The sequence below is a fragment of the Penicillium concentricum genome (genome assembly GCF_028827145.1).
Source record: "Penicillium concentricum strain IBT 3081 chromosome Unknown utg000002l_segment0_segment0, whole genome shotgun sequence".
In the NCBI taxonomy this organism is placed as follows: domain Eukaryota; kingdom Fungi; phylum Ascomycota; class Eurotiomycetes; order Eurotiales; family Aspergillaceae; genus Penicillium; species Penicillium concentricum.
The window spans coordinates 4,702,613-4,727,983 of NW_026622755.1; the positions used below are offsets into that span (position 1 = coordinate 4,702,613).

Below are 25,371 nucleotides of genomic sequence, written 5' to 3' on the forward strand. Positions count from 1 at the left end.
CCGTCATCGCTCTCATTTTCTCCGAGACGCAATTCCAGATGCGACTGGATAAGCCCGCTGATCGCTAAAGCAAAGTTCGATGAACTGTGGCCATGACGATGCAATTCGCCTTTGTCACGTACGGCGGGGATGACAAGCAGACACCTGCTGACAGGTCACAGGTCCGCAGCCACTGCATGAAGGGCCGGAACAAGCGCGAGGGATCACGCCGCTCTAACCGGGAAGCTAGGCGGGCAGCGAAGCAATTCAGTACAAATGTTGAAATGAGCGCTGTCCCTGTAATCAAGTGCCGATCAAGTTTAGCTATATCTCAAGGAGGAAATGCGTCCATTTCTACGACGGTCCCGCGGCGGGTAAAGCAAAGGTCAGCGCCGCCAGACGAGGGCCCGTGGGATCGTCTTCCTCAGGCACCTCGAGGCTTTGTCTTTGGACCGGTCGTCGATGAATTTGCGAATGCGGTCGGCCAGATGCCCGAGTCGCTGATGCGACAGTGTAAGACTGCCTCTTCGATTGGATCGAGAATTCGACTAAAATCTATCTAGTTATGGCTTTCAATCGTATCACCGAAGCCTCGTACCCTCTCGTCGAGATTGCGGTCGACTTCAACGACGATGTAGGCTTTGGCTCCATCTGGCCGTCTTTTGACAAGTCGTTCCTTCACACCATTCTCTTTATCAACTCAGCTGTCAACGACTGGGCGCAAAATCTGCCGCTAGCCAAGTCGTCGCAGTTCCACTTGGGGAGAACGCTAACGCTGCTCAACAAAAAGCTGGCAACGGGGGCCTCGCACCTAGATGACACGACTATCTACACCGTAATGCTCCTGGCAATTGTCTCTAGCACCAGTGGCGACTACGACGCCAGTAATGCGCATATGGCGGGCCTACAACGGCTTGTAGAGATGCGAGGCAGCCACGGGTACCTTTGGGTGAACCCCGTCACCCAGTTCAAGCTCGAGTGCCTGGACCTGATGTGGTGCCTCACAGCAGGAGGGGCGCCACTGTTTCTCAAGGGCCCCGTGTCGTGGGACCCGGCCTTTACGCGCCCGTCGCCATCAGTCGATGTCGAGCTGTATCTGGCTCTATCTCAGGCGTTCATGGACCCCAGGCTCATCATTGCCTTTCAGGACTTGCAGCGGCTGACAGAGCTGATCAACGTACATGCAGACAGCAATATGCGACTCAATGCGAGCGAGTTCCAGCCAGTTCTCAGCTCCATTCAGACTCGCCTGCTGCACCTCAAGAACCTGCTGGTTGATATGCCTGGCGAATGGCTATGTCTGGGCATGCTGGCCTTTCTCGCGACAATGTTCCGGGTGCCAGGACGGCAGGTAGCTTACAAGCATCTAGCGGACCGCCTCCGACGCGCATGCAGAACTCTTGTGCCGTCGGCATCCTCACCAATATCGCAGTCGATGTCAGCACCGTCAACAAATTCAGGCCTGCGATCCATCTTGCGCTGGCTGGCAATTGTCTGCGGCGCGACTGTCTTTGGCACTAGTGAGCGGTGGCTTCAAGAGCTCTGGGACAGCATCGCGGAGCCAAACTTGTTGTGGGCAGAGACACGAACAGAGCTCAAGCAGGTCATGTGGATCGGGTGCATTCAAGACGAGAGAGGGCGACGGATCTTTGCCGCTTTGGAGCTTAGCAGGTAAAGTCGCGGATACCTCTTAGAGCTCATGCTAGAACGGCGTCATATTTAATAACACGTTATAAGGCTGTATAGAGGCCTAAGCTAGTCGAAATGCGATTTACAACACTACGTACAATATTATAACATAGATAAATCATATCTAGCAGGTACTACCGGCCAATATCACTACATATGTAGGTATTATACAATCCAATAATGCTTATCATTCGTTTCTTGAAATTCGCATAGACAAAGACATATTAAAAGAAAACCCCTTCAAACTAGCTTGACTTATGCTTCAGCGGCTTACTGCTTCGACCGTGCCGTGAGTCGAAAGATTTGCAGTCATCGTTTTATAGCCTCGCCTAATTACTTTGCGGTCGTCAGAAAACCATCGGCCCGACCCGATAGCCTGCTGTATGTTTTATCAAAAGTCTCATCTTCGCCAACGCAGATTTTGTAGGAGACTCTAGCATATCCCTCAGCTTGGGACGCGAGGGTTGGTGCGAGCTCTCGATATGCTGAGCACAGAATCATCCAGCATCCCACGACGCCATCATTCATCAGCCCCCATTTTTTAACTACCAATGGAGCATTTGAGACATGAGGAAGATTTCCACCTGCGATAACGAAGCCAAGTGACTCGAGGGTCTTCAATCCAAATTCCACACTCTTTTCGAGTTTTCGGGATGAAGCATAGATCGCAGCGAGAGACAGATATGGCGAATCAAGTGTAAGACGAGGGACTTCAGAAGCTGGTCGGGAATATGTGCCTGCGAGGGTGGAAATTTTGTCTTCAATCTTTCGCAAGTTCATCTTCGATGTCTTGAATAATCTTCGAAGCTCGGCCAAAATTCTGTTTCGGTTTGATAGAACAATGCTGCTAGCATTTCGTGTTTCCTGGCATAATATGCAATCGCACTTGAAGCCCCAGTGCTGCAGGTTGACGGGGAATTCTTTTGGATCAGTGGTCATGGGTGATTTGTACCAGAAGGTAATTTCGGTGTTAGCAGGCAGGTCCCTTGAAGCACGAACGATCATCATGTCTCCAATAAAAGAGCGGCGAGCGTTGCTCACGCAAGAGTGATTAATGTATGATGCCATCGTCCAGACCCCAGAGGAATGGAATCGCCCATTGGCCTTTTTGGCCGTATCATCATCCCCTTTCATGCAGCCTATATGACTCTCGCGAGAGAAAAGCGGACACCCAAAACCGTTCAAGTGAATGATTCTCTCAACTAGGAACCTAGAGGGTATTAGCTTTGGTACCAAGATGGGAACGCAGTGACATACGTATCTACGACGGGCATGCCATCCACTTCTAGGACATCCACTGATTTGTATGTGCCATGATGAAGATCGACAAAGTCTGGTATCAGGGACGGATTTTTATGCAGCTTCTGGGCAATAAATCCAATAAGCTCTGCTTGAGTACCAATCGTAGCTTTGTTCATGTCGACATTGAGTAACAGACGAAGATCTTGCGAGGTATCCTTATCGTAGAAAGCGTGAGAAAATGCCTTTTCACAGAAGAGAAGGTCGCCTGCCGTCACCGCCTCTGTTGTGAAGAGTCCTCTGCCATGAGATTGAGTCTGCTTGACAGTTACAGGACCAATATAGGTACCCCGGTCAAGCCTCGGGGGCTGACGCTTCTTGGCCTCCAGTATCATTTTCCTGAACTCGTATTTCCCGCTATCCTGCTCCACAAGCCGAGCAGATGCTCGCGAGTACTCATGTGTGGCCTGGGTGTTATCTGGATACTTCTCTGCAAGTATTGCGTGAGTTTCACATGATTCCTTGAACCTTCGAAGTTGATACAGGGCTTGAGCCTTTCTAAAGAGACCTTTTTCTGATAGCTCTGATACTTGCAGCACATTTTCTACATCTTTCAGCGCCGCATCAAAGCGGTAGCTTTTCAAAAAGGAAAGGGCACGGTTGAGCTGCGCCGTTACCACTAATTCCGGTGACGGATGGGCGTCTAACGTCTTTGAATAGCTAAATTATTTTCAGTATCCGCTTTCAGACATAGCGATATCTTGCAGCTTACCATAGGATTGCCGAACGATAATCACCCTGATTAAAATGCTCACTTCCTTTCGTCTTCCAAGAAGAGGCGTCCTCATCAGCCTGCGTCACACGTTTCCTCCAGGATAAGGGAACTAATTTGTCAAAGTCGGGGACAAACGAGACGTCCGAGAGATGGTCTACTCGAATCCCGTAGTCTCCGTCTGCCATTACTTTCACATAGGGTTCTTTCACAACAAGCACCGTACCCTCCCTGAGGCTGTGTGCATTCGATAGCTCCTGCTCTTGATTGTAGAGCTGCAGCATGAGAACACTCCCGTCTTCATCTTCTACGATGGCCACCACGGCGGTCATCGTATCTGACTGAGTGACCGTTCTAATGAGGAGATACCGTTTCCTATGATGAGTTTCAAGACACAGGTCTTTGATCATAATCTTCTTCAACTTGCTGAAAGGAGTATGACATGGGGGGTAGGCAGGTGGTAGAAACGAAGGTAAGATATTCATCGAACTAGTCGGAGCTTTCGTCTTCATCATTTGTCGAAACATGAACTGCATCAGGATCTCATCTTTGGACTTTGGGGATTTTGCTGGACGGCCCTTGAGGGCTTGCGCGTTCTTCAGATTTTGGCTATGTACTTGAAGATATCTCAAGTATTCCGGATCATCGGAGACGTCGTTAGTATCCATGCTGGTGACAGAAAAGCTAGGTGTTTCCAAGCCGTATTGGGTACTGAGGGAAAGCAAGGAAAGGACAATAAGAAAGGATTTGAACTGCCAGATGAGAAATTATTTAAGAGGAAGGTGAAAGAGGATGCGTTGTAAAAACCCAGGCGGGGTCGGAGGTGACAGGGGGGTTAGCTGGCAAACAACGCATCGAGCAAACAGGCTGGATATTGTTCAATCACCTAGGCAAAAGCGAAAAATTCAAAAGTACTCACTGATAAATGGCCAAAGCCGGACCCGAATTGCACTCCCTCTCTCCTTGCTGCACTTGAATCCGAAGATATTGGTATTACGTTTATTCTAATACTAGGAAGTCATATAATACGGTATATATAAATATCTGCTTGCAGCTTGAGGGTCTAGATTTATTTGAGTATGTTACAGTAAGCGGAAGCCTTCATCGCTGCCGTGTTCTCAACTGCACCATCTCATCGAGCAGCCAGAATCTGGTCGCCAAGCCTACTCCGCACAGAAAGTGTATGTAAAGCCGAATCAGGTGGTAGGAAATCCATTAGCCCTTCCGTTTCATATAGTATATGACAGACCCCTCTCAGCGAGGAGAAGATGAGATCGTGTTGGAAGAAAGGACTTTGAAATATCACACGGTTGCTGTTTTGATACTTGCTTCTGTAATGAAGGTTCCATCCTCTTTGCTGTATGAGTAATACTACCTATGGTATATTGATTGGTGCTCTCTAATTGCTTGGTTTACGTTGAAGTCTACAGTCATTCATGACGCCGGAATGTTCCAAGGTTGAAAATAAACAATGTAAGCATATATCAATAGATCAAGCGAGCACGATCCACGTCCCAACCTCCATATGGGAAGCCTGTATGTGTTGATACTGCGTTAGAGAGAGTCACGAAGAGGACTTGCGTCCCGAACTTGTTCACATAAACCTACGAGCAGAGGAAATGAACCGATTATTGATGTCCCGGATCATCGCTTCGAGATCAGATAAACAATAAGATGCACAACTGCGGATCTTACTGTTAAATATAACTTCCCTAATATGACCAGACTAAAGTTCTATATAACAGTCCGGGGCGCGCCTTCCTCATCCCTCTATAAACACTTTCTGATCTTACAACCACGTGTCTCCTTTTTACATGGGCAGGGGAGAAGGAACGATACTAGAGAGTATAAGTCGCCGTCGATGACTAGTGAGATAGAGCGAATCATTGTTGCGCTATTTCCCCTGTCTTTTATAGCTCTTTGTCTAATGTTCTGCGCTTTGTTCCTTTGTTAAATATTCGCCGAAGTCTAAAGATATAAACATTCCGATTGTTGCAAACCGCAAGCCTGTCGCACGCATCAATTTTATGAGACACCTTGGTCGTAGTGCTACAGCACAATACGAATAGATTTGGGGGTAGATGTCCATAGTGCTCACGGTCTTTAGCTGAAGTTTATTAGAGACCTGCACAGTAAGATCCGTAGTTGTACATCTTATTGTTTATCTTTACTTTGCGGTATATGTAGTAACTGAAGTTATTAATAGAGCTCGAATCCTCTAATCCTAATCTGGATCAGCCACTAAGACACATAAAATTAAGGAAAAAGACAAAACTGTCTTTACCTAGAATGTTACAGAATACCCCTAAGATGAATATTCAATTTAATCCGAGTAACACGGTCATTATATTTGTTTACACAAGACACAGAACTGACATCTCTGGGGACAGGTCCCTGAAGCTAATCCACTTTTGGACCCGATGTGCGAGCCATGGGGAACAAAATACATGTATTAAAATAACATGTATTGTAAAGTATATTTAATATGAAACTCCAAATAGTGGAGTACCTCCTTGTAAGGATTCTACTGTAATGTAACAGACCCTGACTCCCGTTGTGGCTTCCAGATTGGATGAAACTGCGGTTGCCCCGAGTTCTCACCCCCCGTTTCCGTTTCTTCTAGACCTTATCCTTTCCAACTTCGTCACTCTTTGTCTTTCACACACGCTCTTTAGCCCAACACACTCTTTTACTCTCGACTCGCTGTGCGATCTTGAATCCAGTCTTTTATCCAATTTCCCAATCTCCAGCCAATCTTTCATCATGCTCTTCAACAAGTCCATCTTCGCCGTTGCCGTTATGGCTCTGGCTAACGTCGTGACTGCCACTACCGTGCAGACCCCCGCCTGTGTTCTCAAGATCATCGGGTAAGCTCGAAGGAATGGAAGGAATGTGGAATCATGAGCTGATCGCATCTAGCAACCAAGCCAACCCGGCCGACTCGAAGGCTATCTGCGGCTCGAACGCCAGCAAGATCCAGGCCGATATCTCCAAGAACTGTGCCGATAGCGAAGCCTCCCTGAAGTTCTTCGCCAGCAACTGCGCCCAGCTCGGCCACAAAGTTGGTAAGGATCAACACATACCCGAGAACACGTGAATCGGTTACTTATTATCTTCTCTTTAGTGACTGTTTCCACTACCTCTACCGGCACTTCTGAGAGCTCTACCGCCACCGGCTTCGTCACCGCTGTCTCCTCTGGTACTGTGACCGGTGCCATTGCCACCAAGACCGGTTCCTCTGCCGCCACTGGCACTGGCTCTGGCTCCAGCCCTGCCGCCACTGGAACGGGAGCCAGCACTGGCACCGCCTCCGGCTCTGGTAGCGCTGCTTCCCCTAGTTCGACCTTCAACGCCGCTTCGTCCGACCGCCAGTTCTCCGCGACCACCTTTGTTGCCGCCATTTTCCTCGGCGCTGCTGCTTTGCTGTAAGAATCTAGCATTATCTGGGCGCAACCACATAGCGAATATCGATGCAAGCATGGATTACTAGCCATGATGTTGCTGCTTTCGATCTGGTTTGAACCATCGGTGTTCAGGGATCTGGTTTGAATTATCTAATATGTTGCTCGTCTGATGCCAATATTTGAATCCCTTGAACTTTTATCTTCTTATTTGCTAAAATCACATTGATTTCTATGCTCTTTACCTTCCCACAGAACAAGGAACAAGGCTTGAAAATATCTAGGTCTACCTCAATTGCCAATCAGTTGGTCGATGTAAACAGTATCAAATGAATCCAATAGACCAACAGATGGTAGCACGTCCCTCTTGTAGAATAGAAAGAATTCCATACAAGATATTCCTGCGGTCATCCCCGCACCTCTTGGCCCCTTGATCAGAAACAATTGAGTACACGTAGATCCATCACATTGATGCATGATGCAGTAAGGGTTCAGAGGTTGGGATCAAGCCTCTCAGTGTTGCATATGATATTGACGAGGACATGGTGGGGTGAAGCTTAAGCTGTCAAAAAAAATACTTCGATCTAGCAATAGCATTTAGAGATCATCTGAGCCCGGAATGCTTCAGGCCGCTCGGTGACAGCCCTTCCGGTAGCATGGCATCCATGCGCGACCATTCGCGTGTTCACGTGATCACTCGCGACCTGCAGTTTGGCTGCAAGGCCTATTTTCACCGCCTATTCTTCATTCACACCGCCTTCTGTATCTTCGCTAGTAGACCCACGCTAGGACCATTAGTATACATGCGCTAACTGTAAATGGTATAAATTGTGTTTTCTGCCTGGCAGGATGGAGGTTTGGAAAGAAAGGTGGAGCCTCAGGAGCCTCCCTGTTGGTAAGCTGAAAAAACGCGGGCACGCGAGACAACGCGTCCACTCGGCAACCAAAGATTCCTCTGCCCCTCTGATCTCTTCTTCTTCTCACACCCCTCTACGGGCTTCATACATTCATCTTCTCCCCCTTTCTCTATATTCTAATATCATCTCAATTCTCCTGTCTTGATACCCCTGTTCACTTCTTTATTTTTTTCAAGCCCCTATCAAAACCATCATTATTCAAAATGTTCGTCTACAAGAGAGGTAAGTGCATATATGATCTTCTGGTATACAGAGGCATTGGTGGCGAGAGATAGCTTCTGCTCCTCCATCTCGCCACAGCCATCTGGCCTTGCCACACTCCTCGGATCCAAGGCTAACGTGAATATCAACTGCAGATGGACGCAAGGAACGCGTGCAGTTCGACAAGATCACCGCACGTGTCTCGAGGCTCTGTTATGGCCTTGACCCCGAGCACGTTGATGCCGCAGCCATCACCCAAAAGGTCATCTCTGGTGTCTACCAGGGTGTTGGCACCATTGAGCTAGATAACTTGGTATGTTCGCTTGATTACCCACACTCTATGACATTATGTTAATATTTCAATGTCAGGCTGCCGAGACAGCTGCATACATGACCGTCACACACCCCGACTACGCCATTCTGGCTGCGCGTATCGCCGTTTCGAACCTCCACAAGCAAACCAAAAAGCAATTCTCCATGGTCATCTCCGACCTCTTCCATTATGTGAACCCCAAGAACAATAAGGCTGCTCCTATGATCTCAAAGGAACACTACGAGATCGTTATGAAGCATGCCGAGGAGCTCAACTCGGCCATTGTGTACGATCGTGACTTCAACTACAACTTCTTCGGATTCAAGACCCTTGAGCGTTCATACCTTCTTCGGATCAACGGCAATGTTGCTGAGCGTCCCCAGCACTTGCTGATGCGTGTTGCTGTCGGAATTCACGGTGAGGACATTGAAAAGGCCATCGAGACATACCACTTGATGTCCCAGAAGTTCTTCACTCACGCCTCCCCCACTCTGTTCAATGCCGCTACTCCCCAGCCCCAGCTTGCATCTTGCTTCCTGGTTGATGTCAGTGCGGACAGCATTGAGGGTATCTATGATACTCTTAAGACCTGTGCCATGATCTCCAAGACCGCTGGTGGTATCGGTCTGAATGTTCACCGCATTCGCGCTACCGGTTCTTACATTGGTGGAACCAACGGCTCCTCCAACGGTATTGTTCCTATGCTGCGTGTGTTTAACAACACTGCACGCTATGTGGACCAGGGTGGTAACAAGCGTCCTGGTGCCTTTGCTATCTACCTGGAGCCGTGGCACGCCGATGTCTTCGAGTTCCTTGATCTGCGCAAGAACCACGGTAAGGAGGAGGTTCGCGCCCGTGACCTTTTCTACGCTTTGTGGACTCCCGATCTCTTCATGAAGCGTGTTGAGGCCAACGGTGACTGGACCCTCTTCTGCCCCAACGAGGCCCCCGGCCTGGCTGATGTCTACGGTGATGAGTTCGAAGCCCTCTACGCGAAGTACGAGCAGGAGGGCCGTGGCCGCAAGACCATCAAGGCTCAGAAGCTCTGGTACGCCATTCTCGAGGCCCAGACTGAGACTGGTAACCCCTTCATGCTCTACAAGGATGCTTGCAACAAGAAGAGTAACCAGAAGAACCTGGGTACTATTCGCAGCTCTAACCTGTGCACCGAGATCGTCGAGTACAGTGCCCCTGATGAGGTGGCTGTCTGCAACCTGGCTTCCCTCGCCCTTCCCACCTTTGTCGACTCTGCCCGAGGCGAGTATGACTTTGGCAAGCTCCACGAGGTCGTGCAGGTTCTCGTTCACAACCTGAACAAGATCATTGATATCAACTACTACCCCGTTCCTGAGGCGAAGAAGAGCAACTTCCGTCACCGCCCCATCGCTCTCGGTGTCAATGGTCTTGCTGATGCTTTCCTGGCTCTGCGTCTGCCCTTCGACTCCCCTGAGGCTAGACAGCTCAACATCCAGATCTTCGAGACCATCTATCACGGTGCCTTGACTGCTTCCAACGAGATTGCCAAGAAGCTTGGTACCTATGAGACCTACCCTGGCTCTCCCGTCTCGCAGGGCATTCTGCAGTACGACATGTGGGACCGCACCCCCACTGATCTCTGGGACTGGGCTTCCCTGAAGGCCAAGATTGCCGAGCATGGTGTCCGCAACAGTCTGTTGGTGGCTCCCATGCCTACTGCTAGCACCAGTCAAATTCTGGGCTTCAACGAGTGCTTCGAGCCCTACACCTCGAACATCTACTCCCGTCGTGTCCTGGCTGGTGAGTTCCAGGTCGTCAACCCTTGGCTTCTGAAGGATCTGGTCGACCTCGGCCTGTGGTCCGACAACATGAAGAACCGCATCATCGCCGATGGTGGCTCCGTCCAGAACATCCCCAACATCCCCGCCGATATCAAGGCCCTGTACAAGACCGTTTGGGAGATCTCCCAGCGCAATATTCTGCAGATGGCCGCCGACCGCGGTGCCTTCATCGATCAGTCGCAGTCCCTCAACATCCACTTGAAGGAGCCCACCATGGGCAAGCTGACCAGCATGCACTTCGCCGGCTGGAAGATGGGTCTCAAGACCGGCATGTACTACCTGCGTACCATGGCCGCTTCCGCCCCTATCCAGTTCACCGTCGATCAGGAGCAGCTCTTGGTTGAGGACACCAACATCGCTCGCTCTAAGAAGCGTACTGGTACCACCGGTACCTCCGCTTACTCGGCCATTCCCCGTACCAACAGCGCTGAGGCCGTTACCGCCAAGGTCATCGCCCCTGTCGAGGAGACCCCGCGCTCGGTGGCCGCACCTGTCGTTGCTGCTCCTACTGTCGAGGCTAATGCCGCTGATGCTGATGCTGACGCTGAGCCTGAAGATGCCGAAAGCAGAGCAGTGGATGGTGATATCTTCTCTGATGCGGCCCTGCAGTGCAGCATCGAGAACAAGGATGCTTGCATCATGTGCCAGGGTTAAGTTTTCTTTGCCTTGAATGCTTTTGGATGTTTCCCTTTTGAGTTTTGTGCATAGTCATGCCTTCTGTCGTGGCTTCTCACGTGTACCCATATTATGATTTTGATGGACTTTTTTCCTTTGTTTGTGTGTTTCGGCGTGGGATCATGATATTTCCTGGATTTTCTCATTATTACTTCAATAACGTGTTGTTATTCATTCTTCCTTTGTAGACTTTCTAAGCCAAGTGTACTACGTAAATATTCGTGGTTGGACAGTACTGGTCTCATCCCTGAATATCCCAAGTCTTGGTATACACTCTGCCTTATATTACCCATCCCTAAACTTGCAGGTCGCATTGCCTTTCGACTGGTTAATTTTCCATACTAATGATGTGAACCCAACGCAAACCAAAATTCCTCGAAACTCGAACAAGCCACTAGCGCCAAACAGATCCGATATCCCCATCCGGGAATGCCAAAAAAAGAATTCGAGTCAACCAAATACTCGCCAGAGCCAGTCCTTTATCCACCGGAAAGATAAGATTGATCAATCAAAGATAAAACGCTTTCAAACGCCCTCGTCGCTGACTATGAACTACATGTACTCTCCGCTGGTTCGATGGGGATCCTTAGCAAGCCACATGCTTCATAGTTTGCTTTTGTTCATTTCTCTTTTGATGCCAGCAAACAGATATTCCAGGAGAAAGTCGATGATGAGACATGGTCATTTGCAGTGGACGTTGCCGCCAAGATGCTAGGACAAGTTTCCACCACGGCAAAAGTTGTATCCTTCCTATTGGAGCGGTACCACTCACCTTTAGGTCCCATAAATAGCCCCCTGTTCCATAGTGATGTCTCCGGGGATGACATCCAACACATCCACATCGTCCCATGTTGCATGAACAGTCCGTTCCCCTTTCAGGATACGGTTGATATTGAGCATTGTGCTATACATCACCCCCGAGCTGGAGAAGCCTGCTTGCTCACCGGTCTCATCTTGAATATCGGAAGACTTTGCTTTTGGCCCTGCCTGACGGAACCCGCCCGTGATCGATGGGTAAGGTGCAAAACACCGCAAATAACCATTACCGCACATGCGTCCGAGTGAGACGTCAAACTGGGCACCAATATTAATCTCCTCTGCAAGACCAGACGGGTTGACCGATAGGGCCGCGAGGATCCGTTGCGCACCACGGTAGCTCACGGCATAGAACATTGAGCAGACTGCGTCGCTTGCTGTGCACACAAGACGACTGTGATCGGGTCTCTCGTGGCCCTTGAATATCGGAGAGTCGCGCCACAGAGGGCGAAAGTGACGGGGCATTGGGATAGTTGGATCGTTCGGGGTAAGATAAAATGGCAAATCAGTTTTACATGACACGCCACAGTGGCCTAGCCATAGAATGTCCCAGTCGTCGCCGTATGGGGACTGGATTGGAGCTTTCTGGGTATCCTGGGGCTGGAGGGCTCGGACTGCGTGGGCGAAGCTCTGGAGCTGGAGTTTGAGTGATACATCCCAGTCGGCATCGTCTTCCATAATAATAGCGCTTGCTAATCTCTCCTGGACAATTCTAGGAGATAATTAGGTCAAGTCAAATATTGCAGTTTCAATCCACATACCGCTGGAGTCCATTGACATGCGCCCGCCGGGCAGCATACTCGGTTCGTTTCTGGTCATGATTCCAGTTCTAGAACGGTCAGTCGTCGCGTCTATTATATGACTTTAGAATACATACATATGGATAGGATTTATTATCTATTTCATCCGGAGTCACGCCGTCGATCCACTCGACGTGGAAATTACTGAGTGATGAGCCTAGAACAATATTGTCCCGCTTGTCAGGCCGGCTGGCAAGGTTAATGGCGAATACATTTTGAACCTAAATCGACATGAGCTGAAAGATCTCCAGGTGAGGGCCTGAAATGGAATCATTACCCCAAGGGTCTCGTTTCTGATGTCATCAAAATTATCCCAATCATGGTCGCTCGAGACCTCCTGGGTGGGGGCGGTTTCCTTGTGAGTGTTTGATCGTAGCTGGAAGAGGATGAAGGCGACCCCGAACACGACCAGAAGGAGCTGTACACAGCGTAGTTGGGATACAGGAAACGCCATCCTCAGTTATCATCGGGATTGAGACAACAGAACGCGTTAACCTTCCTAGACGTGTAGGAGGTAACATCCCATCCTCCGAAAGCATGGTTGGTCGATATATTTGGGGTCTCCACTATGCACATGGGTTGCCTCGGGTCATGTCAGCGACGCTAGTAGCATTATCTGGGTATGTAGCTGGGCTTGAGTCGAATGATCGTCGGCACGGCCGGAGGGCACTGATTTACCTGATATGACACGCGCTAGCTTGTTGATCTTCGGATCACAGGATTATAGTCCCTGTTATATTGAAACGCTCTTTCCTTTTCAAGGGCCTGCGGTATAAAAAATTCGCAGTCTGGTGAAGGTGCCCTGTAGTGATCTGGTAGATCCTACGGTATATGGAGCTTTGGACGGATTTCCTCCTCTTGGAGTAGTTTAACCTTCTAAACATTCCTTCGTATGACGAGTGCACTCGGTGAAAAAGAATCTGTCACGCTTGAAGACTGCTCTTGCTGCGGATCGTCGAAGATTGAAAGCTCTGACTCATTTCCTGAACGATCAAGCATCGGTTGAACCACCCGGTTAAACGGATAGAGGCCTGTATCTGCAAAGGCCCGATTGTACGAGATTTCAAGACCTCATTGCAAATTTAGGGATATCTATTTCACGGTATATTGCCATTTGCGGATGCACTCAATTACGGTGACGCCTTCGCCGGATTTCCCGGACGCTGTGCAGATCGTCCTTGATAGGCAGTTGCAATTTTGTCCTTACCCTCAATACGACAGCCAGTTTCATCAACGTACAGATATTGATCGGACGAACCCTCGCCGGTCGCCATATACGGCTTTCGAACTCCACCTTAACGGTCAACGACTGGGGATCCTGGGCAAGCCACATGCTTCATAGTTCGCTTCTTTTTCTTTTTGTTTTGCCACCCTCTAACAGATATTTTTCGTTTTTTTTTTTTTTTTTTTTTGGCTAAGGCAATATGTATGTTCACCATTGATATGAGAGAAAATGTGGTTTGTAGAAAGAAAAGTTTTCCCCTTTGTGGTGAGTCCAAGTCTTTTCTTTGATCTCGCATTCCGCAGATTGCATTCCTTAAGCCCGGGCCGGGATCTGGGATCTCGAATCTAGAATGTCAAATCTCACATTCTAGGCACACTACAAATCTATAAATTGACATGCCATGCAAAATCTAGGCCCCGTATTCCAAGACAGTGGCAATAATCGCTCTGCTTATCATGCTACATACTGTAGTTGACTTGCATAGCCTTCCGTACAATCCGGAGCCCAACCCTCGTCCAAAACCCATCAAATTCTTCAAAGTCTTCCAATCTGCAATTTCATTGCAATATACCATCAAACCATGGTCATCCAATCCTATTCTGGGGAGATCTTCGGTCAAGTGGAGTAGAGGGGACTGGACGAAGCGGAATACAAGACGGAATATGGATGCCAACCAAATTCCCGAGTTTGTACTATCTGTTATTGGTGCGACATTGTCTCCCTTCTCGGGAAGAATCTGGTTGGGTCTAAAATACCGGTCAGAGCTCTAGGTGCATTTTGATTGCTGAGCACATAGTCAGCACCCTGATCGGGTTCCCGGTATTAGGTGGTTGTCTCCAGGTTCCGATGCCCTGTGCCCTGCATTTTGTGTTTTAGGGCTGGGAGGGGTAATCTGGATACAGAAAGATCTTGAAAGTGAAGAGTCTAGATTCTAAGAATACACTGAGTACATCTATAAGGTCTCAAATTGTAGTGGTATTCACACAATAAAAATCTAAGAGATCGGCACTATTTTCCCACTAAAAAATCCAACGGCTCAAAAACTTAAAAAGTCTAGACCGCAGTGGGTGAAATTTACCTGTACGGAGTACGGAGTATAATACAAAACCACCCATCCCAGCTGGATTGGCTTAAAAGGCATCTTTGTCTTACAGTAGCATTGTCCAATGGCATGGACCCGTTACAATACGCACATGTCAGACGAAAAGACTGCAGTATTCTGACCAGTCCTTCCCTGGGGTGCGTGTACACCGAAACGTCATTTATAAGGCGACTAGAAAGCAAAGGTGCGCTGAGATCTTAATATGAAAAATAAAGAGCGGATATGGTATCCCCCAAGAAAGAAAAGAGACAAAAAGAAATTTGTGCCGTCGCTGATAGGTCAGTTAGTCAGGTACCAGAGGCAAAATATGTGGATCGTGAGACCCCAATAGGCTCCCGAGGGTTGGATCGGCTGAAGCCGGTCTATCCCCAGAGGAGATTAGGGCCAGGAGAAAAATGGTTTGTGCGCACAAGCCCCTGGTCTTTTCCAATGAGGATCTACCGGGGCGTCCGGGTACCTGAAAGTTGTGATATTCCCTCTGTGTTCTATGTTGAATGTAGGATAATACTCTGTGGTACTCCGTACATTACATATGTAGGCACCATAACAACGAAAGGAAGTGAGTTGTCCATGGTCCGGTACGGATCGTGGCTTGATTTGGACCATGGGTTTGGTGGATTAGTGGGTACCTAACCTTGGGAAGTGGGCCGTTTTCCTCTTTTGTGCCTTACTTTGGTATTTTATAAAGTCGAGACTTCCCTTCTCTTTCGTCTCTCCCTCTCTCTCTCTTTCAACCCATTCCTTCCTTTTTCAACACTCACGTTCCTTTCGAGTGCTTCCTGCTGTGCAGTTGATCAATCCTTTAAACAACCACACACACACCTTCTTTGAAATCTATTCCGATTCATTCGCAATGGCTCCTATCTCTAAGACTCTCGCCCTTGTTGGCGCTTTCTTCGCCATGACCGGCTACTCGGCTCCCGTCGCCAAACGCGTCGTCGTTTGGGAGACCGTTACTGATATCGTCTGGACCACCGTCGATGTCACCACCACCATCTACCCTCAGGCCACTCACTCCGCTACTCTCCCTGTGATCGCCAACGCTGTCACTACTACCGCTGCCGCTGTTGTCCAGGCTCCTGTCAAGGAACAGGAGAAGGCGGCGCCCACCACCTCGTCCACCACCACCACCGCTGCTGCTGCCCCTACTGTTGAGGCCATTGTCAAGGAGCAGGAGAAGGCTGCGCCCACCACTACCTCCTCCACCACCACTACCTCATCCACCACCACTACTTCTTCCACCACCACTGCCGCTCCCGCTCCCACCTTGGAGGCCTATTCTGCTCCCGCTCCCGTCGTAGAGGCTGAGACCACTTCCACTGCTTCCCCTGCTACCATCCGGACGGCCAAAAAGGAGACCACCAACACCGAGACCAGCAGCGGCCGCACCGGCCCCTGCTCCGAGGGCTCCCCTTGCAGCGGTGAGATCACCTTCTACGACACTGCCACTACCAGCACCAACCCCAGCTCCTGCGGCACTACCAACGACGGTACCGTCGAGAACGTTCTCGCCCTTCCCCACGGTATCATGACCGACGGTGACTGCGGCAAGACCGTCACCGTCACATACAACGGCCAAACTGCTACTGGTATCGTGGTCGATAAGTGCATGGGTTGTGACAACGGCTCTGTCGATCTGTCACGTCACTTCTTCGGCGAGCTCGCCTCCATGGACCTGGGCCGTGCCGATGGTGCCAAGTGGTACATCCATTAAACGTTGCGTCGACCGCGCGTTGGTATTGATGGCCACGAATACGAACATGAACAATGGACACATCTCTGGTAGATTGCGCAAGCGGATATTGTCTTGACGACTCTTCCCTTTTTTTCCCCTTCTATTCACTTTACTGTGATCTTTTGCCCTTCTTTCCCAGTCTCTCCGAAAACCCAATCATTCATCTTTCGGAGAGACCGGGCCTTTTTTTTACCTTTCGTCCACTCCTTTGACCCTGGATCTTTTGACCATTTCGCGTGTCCCTAGTGGACCGCATTCACATTTTACCCATTTTTTCATGTTCATAGAATCTTCTTTTCTTCGGAGTCTTCTTGTGAAATACCACCTTATGATGGACCCCATTCGGCCACAAGACATATTCTTACGATCCCTGCGCGCATGCTGGCAAGTCATGGACGGTTTGACTCTCTTGACGAGATCTCGAACATGCAAATGCGACAGGGCAATGATGATTACGATGATCATGCTCGTCAAACGAAAAAAACCCACAAAAAAAGGATGGCATACTGCAGGAGACGGATCATTGAATAAAATTCGTTTCGTTTGACACGTGTTTGTTTGCTCCAATAGTCTCTCGAGTATTCGTCCTAGTACAGAGTAGTATCCAGCTAGTACCAGTAACTGTGTACGGAGTACTCCGTACTCCGTACAACATACCCCTTAGTCTTGCCCCTTTCCACTTTTGAGACTCATCCAAGTCGGCTCAACACGGAAAAAGAACAGCAACGCAAGGCTAATGACTATATTGGTCCACGCTGAGACAGCTGCGCCTCACTTCTAGCTTGGGATGCTCAATTGCGGGCCTCCATCTCCAGTTAAGTCAGGCTATGCAGCGGACTTTTCTTGCGATATTGTCTTAAATTTGGATCTGCAGTGCTCTGACGATCTCTATGTGCTTCCCGTCTATAGTCTAGCCCTGAACCCCATCCTATCATTGACAACCAGATAATCCAGCTCAATCGAACACCACGCCATTCCTCAGCGTTCCAATACCATCAATAACAACATCCATCTGTGTTCCAGGGACCAGGTACTTCGGCGGCGAAAGACCAGCGCCGACACCTAACAAAGAATTCAAGTCAGCTCAAGCAATTCCATCCCAAACAAACAAACTGAAAAGGGATAAAACTCACCACCAGGCGTTCCCGTCATAATAACACTCCCCTTCTGCAACGTCGTACCCTGCGAAAGATATGACACCAGATACGCGCAATCGAACAAAAGATCCGCAATATACTCCTCCTGTCGAACCTCCCCATCAACGATGGTCTTCAGCAGCAGCTTACTAGGATCGGCGATCTCGCTCGCAGCAACAAGACACGGTCCTAGCGGGGCAAACGTATCAAATCCCTTGGAGAATCCCCATTGCGGCACACGTCCCGCGAGCTCCGGGCTACGCTGCAGCTTGCGCGCTGAGATGTCGTTGCCGACTGTGTAGGCAGCTACATAAGAAAGCGCATTCTCTTGGGAGACGTTCTTAGCATCGCGGCCGATAACCAGGCACTGTGGGCGTTTGTTAATATACTGGATACCAGGGCAGGGTATTCGTAGACCCCAGATCAGGGGACGTGTCTTACCAGCTCGCCTTCGTAATCTGCCTGCGAATCCTGGGCGATCTGCGGGATTGCGACGGGTGCGCCGTGGTCGTGGATTGTGGTGTTTGGCTTGAAGAAGATGAATGGGAATGGGGGCGGGGTGCGGCCGGCTTCTTTGACTGTAGACACAGCGGATATTGTATAAGTTACTGTCCCTGTGGAGTGTTTTGTCTAGTTAAAGATGGGAAAACTTACTATGCTTTGCATAGTTCAATCCAACACAACGAATAATAGGAACATCTGTCTGCGCCAATGGGCCTAGGACGGTCTTCACCGAGACGATTTCATCGGTGACGTGTGTTTTGCCCGTGGTGTCGTAGAGATCATCGCCTTCGATCACACGTGCTTGCAGTTTGTCTGACTCGGTTATAAAGCCCAGGTCTGTTGTTGGGGTGGGAAGGATGGGCTCGCCGCGTAGGGTACGGCCGTCTGTTGCGATGAAGCGGATTAGGCGTTTCCACGGGAGAGACATGTTTTTGGATATATATTTCTTGGTCCTGCTTGTTTTAATTGAAATTGACTAATAGAGAGGCATTCATTCCGGGAGTTGGGGGGTTATATGGCTCTTTACTGTCGTTGTGCCGGGGATAGATCGGGTAGACCGGGGTTGTCGGGTGTAGTTCCGGGATCGGGGGCATGGCTCGGATTGAGGGGTTTGGTAGCTAATCGAATGAGAAATGAGAGGATGCAGGGAAACTGGGGTATGACTAGTATAACCTGTCCCATTGGTCGATGTGCGAATTAATTTTCTTCTGGAAATCGGACGTCTACAGTGACTGGACTGATATTGATGAATAGAGGCCAACGGAAACGTATAATAGATCTATCAACGGAAACTTATAATAGATCTAGCACTGCTTCAATAGTTTACATAGAGAGCGAAAAGAGCCCTGGAGATGGGAACGAGGCATACATCAGGAATGTAATATGTAGTCACCCAAAAGGAAAATTTTATATTCTCTATGGAGACGGTCTTTTCTACAATTCCAACTTCCAAGCTCTATCAATCTCTTGCTCAGCATCATATCCATAACACCACATCTGGGTTGCCGGATCACTCCACTGGTTAGGGCTGTGACTGAAAGGCAAACCTAAAGTCTCGGGCTTCATAGCTGCATCACGAGCTTCCTGAAGCGGCCCGTCGGCGAAATGCCAAAGCTTTCCATTCAGAAGACTGGCCTCTTGCATCATTCCAGCTCGCTCGATACGAACTTTCTCGAAAATACCTAATGCTTTGGGGATGTCTGCGACATTCTCGATCTTGGATAGAGATCGTGCCAGTGCTGCGCCGTCTTCGACGGCCATTGCCGCACCTGTCTAGTTTTAGTGACTGTTGTCGATGTGAATTGTGGCTTTGGACTTACCTTGTGACATATAAGGAAGCATTGCATGTGCTGCATCTCCTAGGATCAATACCTTGCCATTCACCCAGCGAGGTAAGGGGACTCCACTAATCAGTGGCCATTTGATGGTTTTTTCGATGAGTCCGATAATCTTCTCGAGTCTGGAAATATATTAATAAAACGACAAAAGGAGCAAGTTTCAAAGACTCATACCGGCTGTCCCATCCTTGGAACTCGCGTCTCATATCACTGAGAGTATTTACCTGATCCCAGGTTGAAGGATCGCTGTCATCTGGATGCGAAAGAACCATGTTGAAAGACTTGCCAGCTCCGATGGTGTATGTCATTACGTGACGTTGATCGCCAATCCTAGCAAAAAGGTCAGTTGGGGTTCGAAGATCCTTTCATACTTGTGCTAACCAGATATTGAGAGCCGGTTTTTCCAACAGCCAAGCAAGTTCTGGGTCTTCCTTGATGCGCTCCACGTCCACGGTAGCTCGGTAGGCTGCGAACCCGGTCTTCTCGAATGATGGCTTGCCGCTCTCATCGAGTGTTCCACGAGCGACTGATTTGACACCTACAATACATTAGAATCGGCCATATATATCTCAGGAGCGTCGGGATATATACCGTCTGCGGCAACGACCAAATCAGCCGAAGCAGTTTCACCATTCCCAAGGACGATACTTGGTCCCTCGACATTATATCCCACAACCCGCGAAGCGACCTTGACTGTGACACCCAGATCCAGGGCGCGTTTATGCAGCGCAGAATGGAAGTTTGCGCGATGGATCACATAGTATGGTGCGCCGAACTGTTCTCGGAAGTTCGGAATAAGTTGCGTAAGCCCGATGACACCTCCTGATTGCCAGCGTCGGAAAGAAATGGACCCTGGCTCGGTCACATACTCTTTCAGGTATGGGTCTAGCCCGAGCCTGCTCAGAAGACGAGTCGAGTTTGATGGTATTTGGATACCAGCGCCGACCTGAGGTAGGTGATTAGCTTTGGTTTGCATCGATGGAGGAGAGTCAATACTTCTCCGAGCTTCTGTGCTTGCTCATAGACAGTCACGGTGTGACCTGAGCCTGCAAGCGCGATGGCTGTTGCGAGTCCGCCAAGTCCGGCCCCGACGACGATAATGTTTAGGCGAACCTGTGCAGGGATGGTCCTTTCACCTGCCAATGGATCATTCAAAAATTCGAGGCAGTTGCTGGGATATGTTGGGGTCTATTGATTCATTAATATATGGGTTTCCATTTCGGGATGAGAAACTCACCTTCAATGACGCCTGAGAAACATGGCCACTGGCCTGACCATTAGACACCATCTTGCTTACTGTCACTTGCTTTGTTTCACAGAGAAATAATTGGAGCCCAACAGCGCATATCGTCGGATCACCGCCTTTATGACCCCTCGGCTGGGAACGTACCGGGGAAGACCATCCGATCTTGCCCCGGACTTTAGCAAGAGCCGATGACCCCCCTACAAAAGTGTTCAAGATATATTTGAAGGACTATTTCTCCATAGAAGTTAGACAATACAACCCAAAGATCTTTCTCATTACCAAAACAACCCCAACCATGACTTCAACTCAAGTGGAAAGTGTCGTTGACACAGAGGAGCAGCTTCTCGCTGACCTGGAAGCGAGCAAGACCCTCCCTTTGTGGAAGCAGATGGCTCGTCTGAACCCTCCAGCGCCAAACCCAACAACCATTCCAAATGTCTGGAAGTACAGCGCCATCAGACCTAACTTGGAGCGCGCTGGAAAGCTCGTCCCAGCTGACCAGGCTGAGCGCCGGGTGCTGATGCTCACCAACCCAGCTCGGGGTATGTACAAAGCTATCCTTTGATTTCGCATTGCACTATACCTTTCTATTTACTATATACTGCTTGCAACTGTTTCTAACATCCTATCAAAGATGCCCCCTTCACCACCGATACCCTCTACGCTGGTTTGCAGCTAGTGATGCCCAACGAGACCGCGCGCGCTCACCGACACACGGCTTTTGCCATGCGCTTCATCATTGAAGGCCAGGGCGGCTTCACTGCTGTCCATGGCCGACGCATCACAATGCAGCGCGGAGATGTTATTCTCACACCAACCTGGAACTACCATGATCACGGCAAAGACGGCTCTGGACCTATGGTGTGGCTGGATGGGCTGGACCTGCCTAACTTCAGACACTTCCCTGTGCACTTTGTGGAACACTTCGATAAGCCCCGTTATCCTGCGGAGAATGTTGATAGTACCACTTCGCCGTTGGTTTTCCCGTGGGTCACCATGAAGGCGCAGTTGGATGGAGTTGCTGGGGATTGGGTTACGAAGAGATATTTGAAGGAGGATGGACGTGAAGGTATGGGATACCTTTTTTATTGCTTGACTCCACGGGCGAAAGGATGGCTAATGATTTTTATAGTGAGTCGCGTCCTTGGGGGATGTGCTGAGCGAATTTCGGCATCTAAGGCTTCGCCTTCCCGACGGGAGACTACGTCCGCTGTTTACCATGTCATCACTGGAAAAGGACGCTCGATTATTGGCGATAAGGAATATACCTGGGAGCAGGGTGATACTTTCTGTGTTCCGGCGTGGTACAGATACCAGCACTTTGCGGATGTTGAAGAACCGGTCTATCTGTATCGGTTTGATGATAAGCCCATGATTGATGCATTGGGATTCTATCGCTCGGAGGATATGGATGTTGAGTCCCTTGTGGACGAGTGAAACCTTTAATATGGCGTGATTGGGTACTCAGGGTCAAACGATAGAATGTAGCACAACTCCGACTGAATTTGGAATTTGACAATGATAACATGCGTTGGAGATACTCCCCCATAGACGCAGCTCGGTCAAATTGTAGAATGGGTTTCATTGCCTTCGTAAGATCATTGCCTGTTGAGTGACAAAAAGCCACTGGAATCAAGCATCGAGAACATCATAATCTATAAGAGAAATCCAAACAAGAAATATCCGCGATTCACAGGTCAAGCGGGAACGTATGGTTTATCGCTTCTGACAATATACACTTCTCCAACGAGAACTGCACATCCAATCACCATAGAGATAGCAATAATGGGGAGGTTCACACGGGCAAATTCCAGACTGCCGACACGGATGTGCTTTCTCGCCAAGATATCCCTCCACAGCAGCCCCGCCAGGGAAGCACTAAACGCAGTGCTGAATGCGCCATAATTGACTCCAAGCGCCATGCTGTAGACAGTGGCCCACCATGTGCGATCGGTGATGGGGACTCCACTGACTTCGTGAATCTTTTGCCATGCTTGGATAACACGCGAAAGGAGAATCGTAGTACCGATGTTTGTGCCAGCAAACTAGTGATCAGAAGATGACGAGTTAGCGGGTGTGAAGGGGGAGAGAAACAGTGGTCAATACTCACATTACACAGAATCACAGATAGGAATCCCATTCCACCGATACTGCCTACTGTCCCGGTCTTTTCTACCCAGTGATCCCATCCGTACGCGAAAACCGGCACCCAGCCCTTTGTAACAAGAGCCTGCACCAGGATAAACATCGTAAAAGCGAACGGTACCAGTGCGAAAGGCATGTGGGATACAACGACCGTCATGGTCGGAAATGTCTCCTGTGACCAGCGGTGCAGATCAGCAGCGAGCGACACCAACGTGTGGGGGCCGTGGTCCTGATCATTTGGATATCTCCACTTCTCCTCATCTATCGTGTATGTGGTTTGTCTCGAGTCTAGTGCCTCTGGAGAAGTTGCGTGAGCTAGGTGTTTGCTGTCCATTGTAACACTGCCTAGTGGCTGCAGTGCCGGAAACTTTTCGTTGTCATCGAGGACAGAGAGTGATAATGGAGTTCCGCAATCATCCTTTGAAGCGATATCACTATTGGTGCTCTTAAGCGACATGTCGCCATCTGTGTGCTCACTGCGGTGGCGCAGGCCTGAAGCATCATATTGCTCAGACTGGGCCGACCGCAAAATCCCCGGATCCATATTTTCTGACAATGCTTGCTGTTCTTCCTCTCGCTTGCGCATGTTTCGCTCTGCCTGTGCCTCCTCAACCTCCTGTCGACCCTTGGCGGCAATCTCACGGGTGTCATGGCGATGGAGCCAACCGAACACGATATCCCAGCAGAACATAACAAAAGCAGCGGGTAATGTGACCCAGAAGACGGGTTTTTCTTTGCCTGATGCATTGATTGCCAGGACGGTGATAAGCGTTGCGGCCATGATGATCCCCCCGAAAGATGCACCCTTTTTGTCTAAGAACGGGTTCATGATCTCTTCTAGTGAGAGTTGCTTTCCCTCGTTATCGTCGGCATCCTCTTTCTCTTCGGCGGTTCCTCTGGCATTAGGAATGTTGGGGTTCACGGGTGCTTTTTTCTTTTGGTCCTCAGACAACTCATGCATTGTGATGGAGAGGGGGATGAGGGTTTCATCAGCGAAAATGATATACAGCAGGAACGGGAAAAGAACGATTGCCGTCACAACTACGGGAACGATCATGTTGGCTGTGTAGACAATGAACTTGATCTTGAAAGCACCAGCAAGGACCAGGTTGGTGGGGTTGGAAGAGACAAGAATCGCGGAGGCGATGTTGGCTATGGCAAACTGGCTGTGGATCCAGGCTCTAGGGTGGACGATATTGCTTGATACACGGGTCATATATGCGAGGAATGCTGTACCCGACAGAATGATCGGGTCATTTCCGATGAAGCTGCCCAGCCCGAAAAAGAAGATAAAGAGGTAGAAGAATAGTCGGTGGCCGACCTTGCCTGCCTTTTGGAGAACCTTAAAGGCTAGGTATCGGATGAGACCAGAGGCGTCAATCGAGATGGCAATGTAAGCGAGTGTGAGGAAGAAGACCATGATATCAATGGGGTTAATGTTATCTGCCCCGACTATTCCATCATGTACCTCTTTTCGGCCAATAGCCAAAATGGCGAGAAGGAAGAGATCGGCTATTAAAGGTGCCGTAATGAAGTTCAATGGAAAGCGAAGTTTCACAAAGATGGATTGCTTGTCATTGGGTCCAGGGGGAGTCCGGGGAGCTATTATGCGCATGGCACTCAATAGGTCCAGAAGCCCGTTCGTAAGCCATCGAGGCACGTATATTGGGATATGAAATGGGAAAAGGACAATGATATCTGCTCCGCAAAAATTCAAAAGTAAGTCTCAATCTCACATTGTAGGCTTAGCCACACTTACTAGTTATAACAAAAATGATTAGGGTGATGATTGATCGCCAACTTTTTATTTTCGATGTATCGAGTTCGTCGTCCATTTTGAATGTTCGCTATTCTTTCCGAGGTTCGATTCAAGAGCATGCACTAGGTGATGGCTGTGGTCGTCAGTCACCAAGTCAGCCTCTCTATTTTGTTTCAGCTCCAGTTAGGCATGGTGACAAAATACCGGAATATGGAGCAAGAGAAATCCGAGTATCAAGATCCAACTCTTGTAGTTATCGCAGGCGCATTTCTCTTATGCAAAGAGAAACCACAAAAGAAAAAAGAAAAAAAGCGATTTGCTTTTTGTCGATCGAAAATCCAGAGGAATTTTGCCAGTTGCTCTCTATCCCATGTGTTTGTATGCTTGGGAGGGATCAAGAAATTATCACAAATGCGGAGAACTATAGTGGACTGCCCCTCATAATCACACTGGCGAGTTCAAATTGTGACTTAAGGGAAGACAGATGGGAGTCCAGCTGCTAATGAACAGTCAAGGTCTGAGGTTGTAAAATATCTCCGTGTTGGAAGTGGATTTTTGTGGAT

The 25,371-nt window shown here is 49.2% G+C and overlaps 10 protein-coding genes across 10 annotated transcripts; 5 read left to right on the forward strand and 5 right to left on the reverse strand.

Annotated features, from left to right (window-relative positions):
- Positions 1–98: 98 nt before the first annotated feature.
- N7517_005429 (uncharacterized protein) lies at positions 99–1,654 on the forward strand (the record flags this gene model as incomplete). The annotated part of the gene is made up of 2 exons (XM_056723159.1): positions 99–492; positions 543–1,654. The coding sequence occupies 2 exons, from the start codon at positions 99–101 to the stop codon at positions 1,652–1,654; spliced, it is 1,506 nt and encodes a 501-aa protein (XP_056579409.1).
- Positions 1,655–2,001: 347 nt separating this feature from the next.
- On the reverse strand, positions 2,002–4,347 carry N7517_005430 (TPR domain protein; the record flags this gene model as incomplete). The annotated part of the gene is made up of 3 exons (XM_056723160.1): positions 2,002–2,878; positions 2,926–3,627; positions 3,680–4,347. 3 exons carry the CDS (start codon positions 4,345–4,347, stop codon positions 2,002–2,004), a joined length of 2,247 nt encoding a protein of 748 aa, XP_056579410.1.
- Positions 4,348–6,442: 2,095 nt separating this feature from the next.
- N7517_005431 (putative GPI anchored cell wall protein) lies at positions 6,443–7,108 on the forward strand (the record flags this gene model as incomplete). The annotated part of the gene is made up of 3 exons (XM_056723161.1): positions 6,443–6,546; positions 6,599–6,744; positions 6,804–7,108. The coding sequence occupies 3 exons, from the start codon at positions 6,443–6,445 to the stop codon at positions 7,106–7,108; spliced, it is 555 nt and encodes a 184-aa protein (XP_056579411.1).
- Positions 7,109–8,200: 1,092 nt separating this feature from the next.
- On the forward strand, positions 8,201–10,982 carry N7517_005432 (ribonucleotide-diphosphate reductase subunit RNR1; the record flags this gene model as incomplete). Its single annotated transcript, XM_056723162.1, has 3 exons — positions 8,201–8,219; positions 8,354–8,511; positions 8,568–10,982. The coding sequence occupies 3 exons, from the start codon at positions 8,201–8,203 to the stop codon at positions 10,980–10,982; spliced, it is 2,592 nt and encodes an 863-aa protein (XP_056579412.1).
- A 795-nt stretch (positions 10,983–11,777) lies between these two features.
- On the reverse strand, positions 11,778–13,073 carry N7517_005433 (uncharacterized protein; the record flags this gene model as incomplete). The annotated part of the gene is made up of 4 exons (XM_056723163.1): positions 11,778–12,531; positions 12,581–12,648; positions 12,697–12,840; positions 12,897–13,073. 4 exons carry the CDS (start codon positions 13,071–13,073, stop codon positions 11,778–11,780), a joined length of 1,143 nt encoding a protein of 380 aa, XP_056579413.1.
- Positions 13,074–15,799: 2,726 nt separating this feature from the next.
- N7517_005434 (RlpA-like double-psi beta-barrel domain-containing protein) lies at positions 15,800–16,660 on the forward strand (the record flags this gene model as incomplete). The annotated part of the gene is made up of 1 exon (XM_056723164.1): positions 15,800–16,660. One exon carries the CDS (start codon positions 15,800–15,802, stop codon positions 16,658–16,660), a length of 861 nt encoding a protein of 286 aa, XP_056579414.1.
- Positions 16,661–17,636: 976 nt separating this feature from the next.
- On the reverse strand, positions 17,637–18,748 carry N7517_005435 (fumarylacetoacetate hydrolase family protein; the record flags this gene model as incomplete). Its single annotated transcript, XM_056723165.1, has 4 exons — positions 17,637–17,743; positions 17,815–18,184; positions 18,259–18,395; positions 18,472–18,748. 4 exons carry the CDS (start codon positions 18,746–18,748, stop codon positions 17,637–17,639), a joined length of 891 nt encoding a protein of 296 aa, XP_056579415.1.
- Positions 18,749–19,254: 506 nt separating this feature from the next.
- On the reverse strand, positions 19,255–20,946 carry N7517_005436 (uncharacterized protein; the record flags this gene model as incomplete). Its single annotated transcript, XM_056723166.1, has 7 exons — positions 19,255–19,589; positions 19,641–19,780; positions 19,833–19,988; positions 20,040–20,196; positions 20,250–20,604; positions 20,655–20,846; positions 20,896–20,946. 7 exons carry the CDS (start codon positions 20,944–20,946, stop codon positions 19,255–19,257), a joined length of 1,386 nt encoding a protein of 461 aa, XP_056579416.1.
- Positions 20,947–21,199: 253 nt separating this feature from the next.
- N7517_005437 (cupin domain-containing protein) lies at positions 21,200–22,341 on the forward strand (the record flags this gene model as incomplete). The annotated part of the gene is made up of 3 exons (XM_056723167.1): positions 21,200–21,446; positions 21,539–21,973; positions 22,037–22,341. The coding sequence occupies 3 exons, from the start codon at positions 21,200–21,202 to the stop codon at positions 22,339–22,341; spliced, it is 987 nt and encodes a 328-aa protein (XP_056579417.1).
- A 260-nt stretch (positions 22,342–22,601) lies between these two features.
- Positions 22,602–24,884, reverse strand: N7517_005438 (putative arsenite efflux transporter ArsB-like; the record flags this gene model as incomplete). Its single annotated transcript, XM_056723168.1, has 3 exons — positions 22,602–22,949; positions 23,015–24,747; positions 24,809–24,884. The coding sequence occupies 3 exons, from the start codon at positions 24,882–24,884 to the stop codon at positions 22,602–22,604; spliced, it is 2,157 nt and encodes a 718-aa protein (XP_056579418.1).
- Between the last annotated feature and the right edge of the window lie 487 nt (positions 24,885–25,371).